This window comes from Glossina fuscipes, unplaced genomic scaffold (genome assembly GCF_014805625.2).
Source record: "Glossina fuscipes isolate IAEA_lab_2018 unplaced genomic scaffold, Yale_Gfus_2 180, whole genome shotgun sequence".
NCBI classification, from domain to species: Eukaryota; Metazoa; Arthropoda; class Insecta; order Diptera; family Glossinidae; genus Glossina; species Glossina fuscipes.
The window spans coordinates 163977-178667 of record NW_023998523.1 but is presented as its reverse complement, the minus strand read 5'-3'; the positions used below and the strand labels follow the sequence as shown (position 1 = coordinate 178667).

Genomic DNA, 14691 nt, shown 5'->3' with positions numbered 1-14691 from the left:
CCAGTGGTATGGCTATCAAAAAAAAAACCTTGGAGAGTAGAAGGCGACAAGGTAAGCGTGTTAATTCTAAATTAATTGTCATTTTTTCCCATTCATTTTTTTATGACAATAAGTAAAAGTATGTGAGTGGTGGGTATGCGAGATTCGACCACAGCCGAATATAACTTTCTTATACGGTTTAAGGTATCATTATTATTATGTTTATTATTATTATAATTATTATTATTATGCAGCTGGGTGTACTTACATGCATTTATAAATCTATAGGTTCCTTCAAATAGATCAGGTGTAGTGACATTTTTATTAGTAAAAAATGAAATCGCTATAGCACGATACATAGAGATACGTCGGCGAGGTGGAATTGTTCCACAGTAACGTCCACCAAATGGTGAATTTATCAATTCCGCTGGTTCCGAAGACTGCACCTCCGAGTATATATCCATATACTCATGAACACATCTGGAAAGTGGAAAGTGAGTTTAGAAAAGTTTTCCTCTCATGAGTAAGGAAAATAAATAAATGTTTGCCGACATGGTTTTATCGCTTCACCCCACGAACCCCAATTTCGAGATTTTACGAATTTGCAAACAATCGATTACGTAAAAATCTTTCGCAGACTAATATATTTTATTGAATTTCTATCTAGATTTACTACTAAAATTGCTATCCGTTATTTATCGGAATAGTTTTCTCTTAAGCAGATTTCTCAAAATTTAGGTTGCAGCTGAGGTTATTGCCGCTATCTAGTCATTGTTGTTGTTTTGGTATCAAAAATAGGCTATGAAAAGAAAAAGACTCTATCTAGTGCTTCGTACTGCATAACAACATGCTTTTGCGAGCCAGTAAATTTTACTTGACCCGTGATTTCCTTCCAAAAATCTATTTATTGGACTGTAGATCCTATTCAATAAATGTATTAACCATCCGCGGCAAACATTGTTTATGTAAATATTTTTTTCTTGATGTACTTACGATGGTAATTCACCGACTGCTGAGCCGCTGCATAAATAAATGACAAAAACTTATTGAGTTAAGTTGTAAAAAAAATTTTGAAGATTATCTTGCGTATGATAAAAAAGTATAGCAATTTATTAAATCCGTTCATTCTACGGCTCTGGGTCTGATCGATTATTGCGATTCTTATACACTTGATAGCAAAGCAACTTTAAAAAAAATGTAAAAGGCAAATGGTGTCCGTCGTCCCTTTTTAGTTTAGTAATAAAACTTTTACTCGAAATGTATAACATATGGGAAGAATTCCACTTACTTGCAAAAACGTGAAAATTAATTGGAAGAAAATTTTGAAAGAATTCCATAATACGATAATTTTAAGACGAGATGCATGATTGGACCTTTGGAGGACCTTTACTAGTTCTATCATTTGGAGAAAAGAATTTTAGTTTTTCTTTTATTACTTCATGGAGGAAACGTTGTTTATGATTAGAAGTTGCTCAAAGAAGTGATTCCAAGCGTCGAAGCCCAACCTTCTCTGTGTGTGTTTTTCTACCATATCACCTATACTTAACATGCCGAGTATAATAGATAAGTCTAACACTTAGAAGGACTTCAAATAAACTTCTTTTTTATTATTTTAAATGATTCAGAATAACTTTCGGAATCGATTTACGTCCATCTGCTTGTGTATTTTATGTCGGTCCGTGCATTTTTATGCTTTATTATTTTCATGCAATTATACTGATTCGTAACTGTTTCCTGAAACAATTTAAATTTATCTGTCTGCTCGTCTGCTTAGTAGTTGCCCACACATTCTTTTACAGATCGCAATTTTTGATGATAATATTTTATCTATTGACATGTTTTGGTCCTAGGATGAACCCTATCGAAAATGCACTGGATTGGTCTTTATAAGCTCTCCACTATGAAAGCATTTGTAGCCTTTTCATATTTTATTTACTTTGACACTTTGTTCAAATAGGAAATGGTTGCCATTGTAGTTGAAATATACTCGCGTGAGTGGTCGAGGTAGGCAAAGGGTCTTGACTGACAACTCAACGCCCGTGGGTTCAAATGTCAAGTGCAGTAGAATTTTCAATTAATCTGATAGCCGTAGATGCTGCTGTTTTAAGACTTCGGACTTGGAATTTATTTCTCTGGCTAAATTAATAAAAATAATTGAAATAACCGCTTTTTCGTCCATTTTCGAGTCATAGTTTGCTTTATTCTACATATACGATGCGAAAATATTTAGATTTATTTAAAAACGAACGAAAAGGAAAGGTTGACGTGGAAAGAATTGGTTGAGTCTTTGGCTCCAACATTTGACTTGAATTAGGTATAGATTATTCAACTAACTAAACAAATATACGGAAAACGTAAGATGCACCTTAGGATAGCAGAAAATTTCGATTGAAAGTCGTTTTGAGTGGAGCTTGCAAATTTTAAGTTGCTGAGAGAGATAGTGAAAAGAAAATCTTTGCACCAACGGCACGGGTGTATTCAACGGAGCGAACCAAAGCCAAACTGTATATTTTTCTGTTACTCGTATTGCTTTGCGAGGCGACAAAGCCTTTGATAACGTTACACGAGTGCCTTAAAAGCTTATTCGACAACTGTCTGTACAAATAACTATTTGTACTCCAAACCAGTTTTGTTGAAGGAGGAACCATTATTAAATCCAAATTCTCGGGCAGAGGAACTAATTTTCCAACAAAGTTTGGGATTTTAGTTAATTGCTTAAAGGTCGGTTTGTAAAACATGTGCAGACCTCGTTGCGTTTGTGTGGAGTTTATTTTGAATGTTGGTTTCATCCACCCCCTTCTGGATATAATAAAGATAAAAATGAAAAAAAAAAAAACAACTCTTTCTCTTCGTCCTTCTTTTGTGCTATCTTTTACGTGAGCAAAACTTTACTTGGATTGCTTTACTTTTTTTTCATATCATTGCAAGAATAGCACTAAAATATATGTAGTTTTATGTTAGTTATTGTTAACAATAATGCACATTTGGTACATACTCAGGTGGATTTCCTCTTAGATTAAATGTTTTAAATACTACTTCAACACGTTGACCGGGTCCTGCTAGGAAAGTGTAAAGACATTGACGTGAATGATTTTTATGATTGTGCAAAAGCGGAGCGGAAAAAGTGCCATTTTGAGGTCCACCAATGCGTGACACAAATGTTTGGTCGCATTCTGTAAAAATGACAAAATCGAAAAAGAAAAATAATTTTTTTTTTTTCTTTCAAATTAATGTTATTTAAAAAAAAAAAAACAAAAGGAAAAAGAAAAACAATTAAAACACACACACAAATATATTGAACGAAAATAGGAAATAAAAACGAAAAAAAAAAAAAAAAAAGAAATAAAGTATAGGTTTCTACGGTAATGGGGTAAACATACATGTGGAAGTATATGTACATTCGCAGCCATTTCAAATACTTTCGCAGATATGCTAATATGTGTATGTGTGTGGATGCAAAGTGTGCAAAGTGTATATGAATTTCTGTATGCAGTTTTATAAAATATATTTTGGTCCTAATATAAGTAAATGTCGGATGCATTTAAGATGTTTTTGTATATTTTTTGCTGGCTTTAAATCATTAAATTTTTAATGTGTCTGCATGAATCTGGGTTAAGCTATATTGTTTTTAATTCGAGCTTAATGTAAAAAAATAAATTTAAAAAAAAAAAAAAAAAAAAAAAAAAAAACGAAAAATATTTATCGTTTTCTTGTTCGGTTCGAAAATCGTATTGAAAACTGAAAATAATAAAATAAAAGGACAAAAAACATGTACAAGAAATTACAACTACAACTAATTGCTTTTAATGTAATGCGTATTGTTTGTATTTGGCAGCACCTACTTGGTGATTTTGTGGGTCTCGGCAGCGGTTCCAAATACGCTATTGTCGGCATCCTCGGTCGAGCTAAAGGCTGAGTATACGGTTCACTATTTATATTAACAGCGTCTGAATCATTGGAGGCCACTGCCGAGTTTATTGATTTATTTTATTTGTTTTTCGTTTTTTTTTGTTTTTCGATTTATATGTTCGGACAACCAGTTTATTGTTTTAATTTTGTTACAAAATTTTGTTGGTTTTTTTTTTTTTTTCGAAATTTGGTGAAGAATTTAGTGCAAAAAATTTAAAAAAAAAAAGAGAAAAAGTTTTTATATAATTTTTGTTAAATAAATAATTTCATTATTAGTTTTATAAAATATTAATATAGTGTCGACTAGTTTAGAGAGATGAGATGTATGTGTGGCTGTGTGTCTGTGTGTGGGTGTTTGTATTCACTAGAAGACTGACTGGGTTTTTTACGATATATTATATTCGATAAGAACAAGTAAAATAATGTATTAAGCCTTCGTATCCAGGGGCGTCGTTTTATTCATTCGCACATAGGCTGATATTTAATATTAACTAAGGCTAATTTAGGTAAAAAAGGTTAGCAGCTTTCATCTAATTATTATCTAACAATGATATTTGCGGGATGGTCAGTGAAATTACGTTGACAGGAATCATTATATTTGTGGAAAATATATCAAGACTTTAAATATAATTTAATGGACAGACATTTTTTGCTTATATCCAAGGATATCTGAAGTTTTTGCGCATTTACACGACACCCAAAAGAATTCAAGATAGACCCAACTTATTGTTATGCCGATCTATTCAAAATTGCTTTCAGAATCGGTCTAAGATTTTCTGTCCGTCGTCTATTCTCGTATTCTATTTAGTACCCGCACGTGCTTTAGCCCAAGAGTAAACGCAACTGAAAATCGTTCAAATTGAATAAATTTTCCGATTACCTCACGTGAGGAGATTCTTAGTTTGTAAATCGTTATTTGAATAACTGTATTCAGGGAAGTTGTGTAGAATCTTTAATGGTGGGCCCGTGACCCATAATAATGACATTTTTACTTGTTTTGGCTACAGATTTTAAGAAAAGTCGGGTAATAATTACAATTGAGAGCAAGGTACACAAGCTGTATTACTTACTTCTGTTTAGCTGCTTCAGATAAGCGATTTGAAAGGTGGACTTCACGTTATCGGAATGGTTCCGTATCAAAAAGAGGAATCAATTGCAACATAGTTGCATTAATTTGTTGTTTTTAAACAACTTCAAAGCAACGAATGAAGTGCATATAACAATTCATTTTCTTGCCTTTAAGTGCCTATAGATAGGACACTTAACTATTAAATAGGAATAGTTTTGTTTATTGTGCATTTTCGGTCGAGTGCCTCAAACAACCACTGTATCTGCAACGTTGCCAACGTTTCTCTTTCGAAAGGTAAGTGGCTGCTGTGTTTTACGCATTTAGAAAATTCGATAACGTCATCAATCTATTAGTTTAGTGATTTAAGCAGCACAATTCAAATATGTAAGCATGTAGAAGTAAACGACTATAAATCGCGTTCCATACATAAACAAATTGAATTGATGCACTTAATGAATCTTAATATCCTGAATGATTGATTTTGTTGAAGACTACAATTATAGTAGAAAGTACTAAAATTATTTATTACAATTAATGATTTAAGCATAGAAAAGGACTACATTGACTTAGAATTCACATCTTTTTGTTATTGTGTACTCATCTGTGCTTTTGTATAGAAGCTTGTAAGCAAATGCCTATATATATGAAGTGAAAAGTGGGAATTGAATTGAATGACCAAACCAGTCTCTGATAAGCAAAAGAAGGAAAGAGTTAATGATGCCCATCGATGTTGAAGATCTGCCATTGATGAAACTTGGGTTTACCCCAAATGACCTCAAGCCTCCACCCCCTCCGGAAGACCATCGTGCCAGAAAGACTTACATTTTGCCTCGAAAAGTTTAATCTCGCTTTTTAATATTATTTCCCAAACTGCGGAAATTACAATTGAGCTCTTAAGGTAACTAAGAACTTGTCATTCGATCCACGGTATAATGAATGCAATCGAATTAGTCGGGTTTAAATTCAGTGAATTGTTACAAGATTTTATATATGGTTTTGTATTATAGCACAGAACTCGTTAATATATATGTATTAGCTTGGGGAAAAAGAAATCCATTATTTTTTCGGTAGATGGCTGCACTGATAGATTTCTCGTAAAGTATCGATCAAACAATTTTAGAAAAAATAATGGATTTCTTTTTCCCCAAACTAATATAAATATTGCTTCGGCGAAAGGGCAAATTATGCTATGTTTCAGATTGAATCGATGTTCATGCTTACCATCGAAATGTGGAAATTTATCCAGTTATTGCAGCGAACAAACGCACGCATGAAAAGCATTATGACGTGCATGTACATACATAGTTGATTCCGAATTGTGTTGCTTGTGAATCCTTGTATTAAATTTTTGAAAGGGTAAGGATATTCTCATTCATGCATTTTCGTGGCAGAAAATGAAGATTTCGGTCACTTCGCAACGCCTTCTTCAAAATATGACGTCACATGGGCAATAGTAATAAAAATTAGCGGAAAAAACCTTAGTACACCGAAAGTCTTTAAAAGAAGATATGTCAAAAATGTCGACCTACAAGTCGAAAGTGGGCAGATTTAGATCGATTAAAAAAGATAGTTCTGAAAAGCTTCAGAAGGAAATGCGATCATTAAGTTGACCACAAAATTTACACAGCCAGGCGGACAAGCTTAAGTCCGTTCAGAAAGTGATTCGGAAAATTTTTAGAGGGAATTATTATCTGTAGATAGAATGCATAAATATACGAGGGCAGACAATTAATGCGCTGGCTTAAATTAGAAAATCATTCTGAATATTCTGTTACAATAGAAATTGCAATCCATTTTAAATAGTTTTGGGTGTTGCGTTAGTGAAGCTATTGATTGTTGTTTAAATACTTTTATTACCTATGGCGAATAATGGTTAAAATGATCCAATTTAAATATACTTCTAATCTAAAAGATGTTGTATAGGCAGCTCACTTCTAGTTATTGCCAATAAAAAAGGAATCACTTAGAATTATAAACATTCACAGTTCAGTTTTTCTCTCAATTTTTACAATGACGTCACTTCTAATAGAATGCCAACAAATAATTAATTAACTATTAGGAGCTAAGACATCTTTACCCATTAAGGAAGTCACGAACAACAAATAGCAGAAAAGAAACCAAATGATAGTTAATTTATTAACAGTTGGTTTTATATATATATATAGCATATAAAAAAAAAAAACGCTTTCAATTTTGTATCCATAGCGAGCATACACTCAGGGATTGTAATTGCTTTAGAACAGATTGTAAAATGGCTTGAAAGCACAATAATTGATATTCTTTTTTTGAGACCAAGACGAGTGTTTTTTTTTTTTTTTTAATTTGGTACTATACGTTTTCTTCGTGGTATGAGTTTTTGCAACGCTCCACTATCAAAATAATAGCTATAAGCATTTCATTAATATAAAAAGCATTCCTTTCTATCTTTTTCCTGCATCTTCTTCCCTTTCAGTAATTAATTCCAACTGTAGGGCATACAAATAAGTTTCCTTTTTTTTTTTTTTTATTAAATTCAATGTTTAACAAAAAAGAAATAGAAAAAAGGAAAAATGGTAAACATTCTCTTAAATGGTCAATACTGGTGCCATCTTCTTGGCAGACCTAAAAAGAAAACAAAAAAAAAAAAGATCTTTTAACTCTATTTAAAACCGCATCCATTTTTTGCCTATCGACGTAAGAATTAAATCAAAGCCCGAACCGGCAATAAGTCATATATTGAAGCAAATCTTGATCGAAAGGAGGAAAATGTAGGAGTGGTTGTATTTTTCAATTCAATTGCAACTGCGCGACCATTCTGAAGCTGCAAAGTCAGCTGATAATGTCTTCTAAACCATATATGCTTTTATAGATCGACTTCATATCACCAGTTACTGTTGATGATGTTTTCCAGCAATGCGTTCGTTTAAATGAAACAAATAATAGTAAACTGCTTACAGTTGGTCGATATGAATGATTTTTCCCCCGTAAACCGTTCACCACCGATATGTATTTCGAATTGAACAGGAAGATTAACGCTTTTCAGTATTGGACCGATTGAAAGAATATGAGAACTATTGAAAATTTTTAGTCGAACGAAGGTAGAGCTTCGATTTACTAATACTACCATTCCCCTTTCTTCGTAAATACGTTTTAACCAACCTTTATAAGAGACGTTAACATGTTTCCTCTGCACTTTATATGCACATAGTTCACGTGCCGTGCATGTATTTATTTGTTTAATGTAATGATATTATTTGAAAAAAAATTACGTAAAAGGGATTTTTTTTCTAACGAATACATAAACTGAACTTCATTTGCATACATTTGCATATATACGCGAGATGATTTTGGAAAAATATTATTCTTCCAAGAGACCAAGTCATGCGTGACATTCAATTCTGTTTACTTGCAGGAAAAAGCATTGATATTTGATATTAACTGAAGCTATTTCTTTGTGATTAATAAGCTCAATACTTTTTGGACTAACTGTAATATTGTTTAAAAAATATTGTTTAAAAAAAAAAAAAAAAAGACCATACATACAATATCGATATTTAAGTGTTTTTTTTTTTTTTATATACTATTATCAACTTTTTAGATTGACAGCGACAACAATATGAAAAATATGGGAAATGAGATTAAAAATATTTTTCATCATATTGGATTTTTCCGAATAATTCATTCGATGGTCGTTATTGTTTGTAAGTGCTTTCAAAATTCAATTAAAAACTAACATAATTTGTAGACGAGCAGGATTTTTTTTTCTTTTATTTGCAAACTGTCATTTACACACATGCACACACACACACACACACAGACACACATGTGAAGGTATGTGCAGGGAAAAGTTCAGGTAATGAACATTGCCAGAGTGTGCAGTCAGTGTCGGTTTGATTTATTCTATGTGTTCTCATTGCACATTCACTTTAATTAATCATATTTCGTTGCATTGATCATTCATAGTTCAGCATCAACCAACACTACCATTATCATTGTCATCGTCATCGTCATCGTCATCGTCATTATTATTGTCATCAGTAAAGTACTTAACGCCATTATGTAACATATATATCAAGTTACGTACGTGTACAAAATTGAACAATGTATCTATGCATTCATCCTTCCACCTTACATAGGATTATAATGTAATAACGATTTATTTGTAGTCTATGTGTTGAAGGAGTTATTGTTGCTTCATTAAGGAGACAACATGCCCATTATTTTGCTAAGCATTCAAGGTAGTGAAAATTTCATTGATATACATTGCGCTGAGGATGTTTTAATGAATTAAATTTTAATAAAAAATAAACAAAAAAACAAAATGGAAAAATTAATTTTTAGTATCGTAAGGATATTATGATGATGATAATCTACATAGATGACTTAAATTTGCTTCTCTTGATCCGATTTAGATACGTGTCATCATTTTTTGAACTTTAAATGCAAATAAATCCTCTTTCTACCTATACCAAAGTTCATACCAAGGGATTCTTACAATTTCGTCTTCGAGTTCAGTTAAAGCTTGAGCTATAAAATTTCAAGGAAAAGCTCTTCTGCATTAGTAATGATGCTATGTCAAAATACTTGATCCCTTACAGAACATATATTTTTAATAATTTTAATCAATTGTCAGTCGCTTTTCGAATTCTTAAAATTGCTTAGCTGGAAGCTGAGAAGACTGAAAAATGTTTTGTTTCAGAAATGGTTGTGATTCGCCCACTATTGTGAGTGCACTTAGCTCAAAAAAGATGTATCACTACTTGTTTGACATATCTAGTAGAGTCAGTCGCTATAACTGTTCTATTGGCACACAAATAACTTCGATTACTCTATTGCGGAATCAACATACATTACATTCAATATGTATACATGTATGCAATTAATTCTAATGTGTGCAGGCATTTGCTCTTAATAAACTTTGTATGCCTCTTTTTAGGCTAAGTACTTTTCGGGTAACCTACTATCTCTGCTTGTAGCTATTATTCTTTCGGTGTTGAATAGGAATGAGAAACCTAAGCTAAGCAGGTTCATGACAAAACTCGAATAATTTAATTTAGACAAAACTGCACCTTAGATTAAGTTTTGTTAGCGTAACCTAGCAACTCTTACCGCTTTCAGGAAAAGAGACGCAAAGAGGAAGAAACAAGGGTTTTAGTTGCGATATAATATTTTATGATAGACCAAGGAGCTACTTCACGATGATTTGAACGAACATTCAAACACAGTGTGATTTTCATCCGTACCTTTTCATCATTTCTCTGGTATAAGCGGTAAACAAGTATTGCCGAATTTCTAGTGTTTGCGGGCGAAAAATCTAGCAAAGTAGTTTTCAAAGGTTCTGCAGAGAAGAAACAACTTTTCTCATATTGGCCAATTCTGGACGCCTGTCTCTTTAATTGCTTTTGTTTTTCTACTCTTCTGGCAACTTATGACGGATGATTCCCACCCAATACTCAGAAAAACCAAGTATCACTTAAAGCGGCGTCAAGACAGGCTGTAGCACTGGTTGTGCAGCTCCTTTCATCTTGGATGGCTATCTTTAATGGAGTTCGCTTTCCATCGCCGGTTCGTCAATCTCTGCAAAAGTGATTGGATTTCGTTCCAGTAGTAATTCTTTGGTGCAAATTCGGTCGGTCGTTCACAATTTCGAGCGCTACTTCATGGAAATTGTTTCTGTTTGCGGCCTTACGTAAATGTCTCAATTTTTTTTTTGGGCAGCGTACAGTTCCGCAGCGATGCTATTAGACGATATATGCAATTCAACTTCTTGACTTATCATCGCTTAGCATACTAGAGCGCCGCTTGTCTTTAACGTCAAAATCGTCAGAGCGAAACGGAGAATAATTAACTTTTGATCACAGTATTTATTATTAGCTAGCAGGCCGCCTAGATTGTAGAACGTTTAATGACAAAACTTATGGCCCCTGGATGATATGATAACTGCGATTGTCTGAGGTTCAATAGAAGATTGCCATGATACTTTACTTTGACAAACGTTAAAGTGATTAAGAAGATAAGAACATTCTTTTAAGATAGAGTAGGCATTATTCGTATTCTAGAAAACCGTTTATTCAAGATTTTATATGTACAAGCGTAATAGCAAAAGAAAAAGGGAAGCAACAGAAAAAATTGTTGGTTGTGGACAAACTTACAAGGAAAACTCTTGAAAACTCGAAAAATTCTATTAAGAATAATACTATGACCACTTACCAAAAGGAATGAACAAAAACACTTATATAAAAACGTAATATTGCAAAAAAAATATCTTGTTAGCCGGTGTGCTTTACATGCTTTAGCAACGGAGTGCAAGAGTTTTTCCTTTAAGAGCACACAGGTATTGAGTGCTATAAGTATTACAAATTTGTTCAATTTGTTTGAATTTTATTTAAAATATTTTTTAATTTTCTCACAATTTTTCACTGCATTTCAAATTTTGTGCTAGAAACTAAAGAGACACTGAAGAGATTTCTAGGCAAATACGATACTCACTTTTAAAGCTGAGAATGATTTTTAACTACTTATAGAAGAGTAAACATCACTGATAGTTGATAACGATAAAAATTGTTCTTTAAATCGGGGGGAGAAAAAAAAATCCTTTTGAATTCATATGTTTTTGTACGATTTTTCCATACTTCCTTTTGAATTCATATGAGAATAGAGTTGCCTTCAAAATATAGTAAAACCACGTCAAGGTTCCTGATTTTTTATGAAATTTGACGATTTTCTGTTAAGGTCCCTGAATTGCTGTTAAAACTAAAACTAAATTTGTATGGCAACACCAAAGAAATAATTATCAAATGTCAAACAGCTGTTGTTCATTATTTCAGGAGGTATAAAGCATTGGTTTTTAGAAGATTTCAAAGAAAGTAGTTGTAGAAGTTGTAGAAAGCAGCGGATGTAACATTTGGTTACGAAATGTTTATATAGAATTTTGTTTTGCACCCATAGTCTATGGCACTTATCAAAAAAGAAAAAAAAAGAAAAACCCAGAATGTCGTCAAGAGAGGCGCTCTATTAAATAGCGATTATATTTATGTTTATGTAGCGAAATTGAAATGGTTTGAGTGATAAATACATACGTATTGTCTACGAAATTATTTTAATGGGTGCTCGCGTCGTTTCATGAGATTGTTTAGGCTTCGTACGTACGCTTGTATAATGTTTTAAATGTTCTATGTCTAAGCGGACTATAAACAATAATATTTTAGTTTAGTTAGTTTTTCTTTTAGGGCTCAAGCTGATGAGACAATTTTGTCCATCAAATGTACTCCCAATGAAGCACTAGCGTAAATTCGTAATCACATCTTTCAATCATTAAATGTTTAAAGAGATTGCATGTGTTGCATTCAATTGCCTTTGCTGTAAAATAAATCCCACATTTCAGTTTAAAGCCTTATCAGAGGCTTCCTTTAATTCCTGGGAAATCAAAATTCTTTATACGCTTATGAGTGGTCACACTTACGATAAAATATTTCTAAAAATGATTCGTGCTATATACCATGTCATCTGTGAAGTTTGTAATACTTGCGATCCGCTAAAGAAAAAAAATATTTCCTTTACAATCTACAGCAAAGGATAACGATGTTATAAGTAAGCAAGCAACTATTTCGCTGGAACAGATTGAATAAAAAGTAGAAGCACTTTAAAAATTTACATAAAATGGAGTCAACCTTTTGCAAAATTCAAAAACTTTGCTTAGTTCCAGCAGAAACACTGTACATTGCTAACAGCAAAAGTATGCTACTGTTGGCTTTGTTTTTTACATTACGTTTAGTTTGTAAATCTAGATTTCTTCTCGCTCTATTCTCGACATTTTGTATTCTTTTAACAGAAATTGGATATAGATTTTTATTTGAATATGCTCTCCTTCTCCTCTTTTTGAATGATAAATTAAGAATATGTCATTATATCCTTATCTAAAACGAAAATCATATTGACATTTTTAATCAGTGGGGTTAGCTCATTCGATTTATACGGTTATACTTATATCTCATTTTAAAGTCGTATTCTGAGCAACGTCTCCGAAAAATCACAAGCATTATTTTCCGCCTTTCGGTTTTAGTGCCCTCTAAAAATCGTCTTTTATAACAAAACTGCTATTGACGGGTATTATTGTCGTTATTGTACCAAGTTTTATACAATGTCACAAAGCAATGACAAGCAAACACCTTGCACTCATTTATGACCATTGAAAGCTCGCAATGCCAAAATACAGTTATTCGTCTATTCTTCTAAATGAATTTTTCGAAACGTAAATGTCATTTTAAACGTTCAGATTTAGCTATAATCTGCAAAGATAGATAGAGCATTCCAAGATTTCTCCAATCGTAACATCCAAGCGTTAAAAGTATTTAAAAAATCTATTTACAGAAGGAAATCACTTTAATATCATAACAATGCGAAATCACTTGCGAGCGAATTTAAATTTATATCCTAACTAACACTATCGTATTCGCAGATATTTTCTTTCATAAATAATTTTTATTAAAGCTTTAAAAAAACATTTTTTTTTAAACAATTGTTGGATAACATTCCTTTAAAATAAGCTTTCATATATTTTGATGCGCTTGGATGGATTTCACTAGCAATCTGCGATGAAACATGGAAATTTTACTTTATAAATAAAGTAAACTATTTTGGTTTATATGTAAACAAAGTTTATGGTCCATGCCCATCAATGTGTTTTAAACGTTAATACGTATGAACAATTTTCATAAAAATTCTCATTAAGGATTCAAGCTTACTAAGGAAAATAGAATTTTTGGGTAAAAATTCATTTTGTTACTAATACCGACCGTATTAAATAAGTTATTTTCTCAAATGGAAGTTTTTTTTATATCTATTACTACATTCATTAACATAATTCTTTCACCATCATTATCATCATTAACATCGACACCGTTGCAAATGGTTGTATTATTCAAGGCTATAATAATCTTTTTCTTAATCGATTAAATGAACTTGCACATAGAAGCCTAAACAAACAAAACGATGCTTTTAGAGTATGGTAGGAGTGTAGTATTAAAGAACACACATCACATTTTTTTTCTGATAGTGAACAATTAAAGTCGTTCCGTGTACTTCGCGATCCTATGGCTTAGTATTTTGAAATTAGGAAAGTAAGAAAGAAACAACTTTACCCGTATGAGTAACCGAGTACGAAAGAATCCAATCTTACCAAGCCAACGATTGGTCTCTTTTCGACGTTTTATATCCCAATGCCGTAGAGCTGATTTAAATTCCAAATCAATTCGAGGTCGAAGATCAAATACAGAAGAAGAAATAAAGAGTTATTCGCTTTGTATTTGTCCAAGATACTTGAAAGGCTAAATACCACGCAACAAGCAAACAAGTTTCATAGAAAAAACATAACTGTGAACATCTAAAGATATCCTAGATAGATAGGGGCTGCGAAGATACGAACTTATTAATATTATTCAACCGGTTCTGTGCAGCATAATGCTTTTTATGCACTAAACTTGGCAAGGCATTCGCTGCTATACGCTTATTCTCGAACTTTCTTCATAACAGATACCAATTAATTAGTTTTGACGACAACATATCGTTAGCCAGCAAAGTAAACTTTTAAACTTTTAACGCTTTATTCTACTTATGATAATTACTATTTTTCTGTCGTTAAGCTATTTTTGTGTTAACGGCATAACTTGATTCCCCGATATCTTCTGCGCACAAATGTAAACAATTTTAACCTACCATTCTTCATTTCACCTCATGTCATATGGATAAAAAACTTG

The 14691-nt window shown here is 32.4% G+C and overlaps 1 protein-coding gene across 5 annotated transcripts in view; it reads right to left on the bottom strand.

Annotated features, from left to right (window-relative positions):
* LOC119641817 overlaps window positions 1-14691 on the bottom strand; it is a 184006-nt gene that overhangs the window by 18482 nt on the left and 150833 nt on the right. For 4 of the 5 annotated variants that reach the window (XR_005247894.1, XM_038040680.1, XM_038040678.1 and 1 more), the window contains exons 6-9: window positions 3822-3944; window positions 2975-3152; window positions 973-999; window positions 248-459 (exon numbers count right to left, since the gene is read on the bottom strand). Coding sequence is in view for 4 of the 5 variants with exons in the window: in XM_038040680.1 (XP_037896608.1) it covers window positions 248-459; window positions 973-999; window positions 2975-3152; window positions 3822-3944 (540 nt within the window). In the remaining variant the exon portion in view is untranslated. The remainder of the gene's footprint in view (window positions 1-247; window positions 460-972; window positions 1000-2974; window positions 3153-3821; window positions 3945-14691) is intronic. The other variant, XM_038040679.1, reaches the window with a different exon arrangement.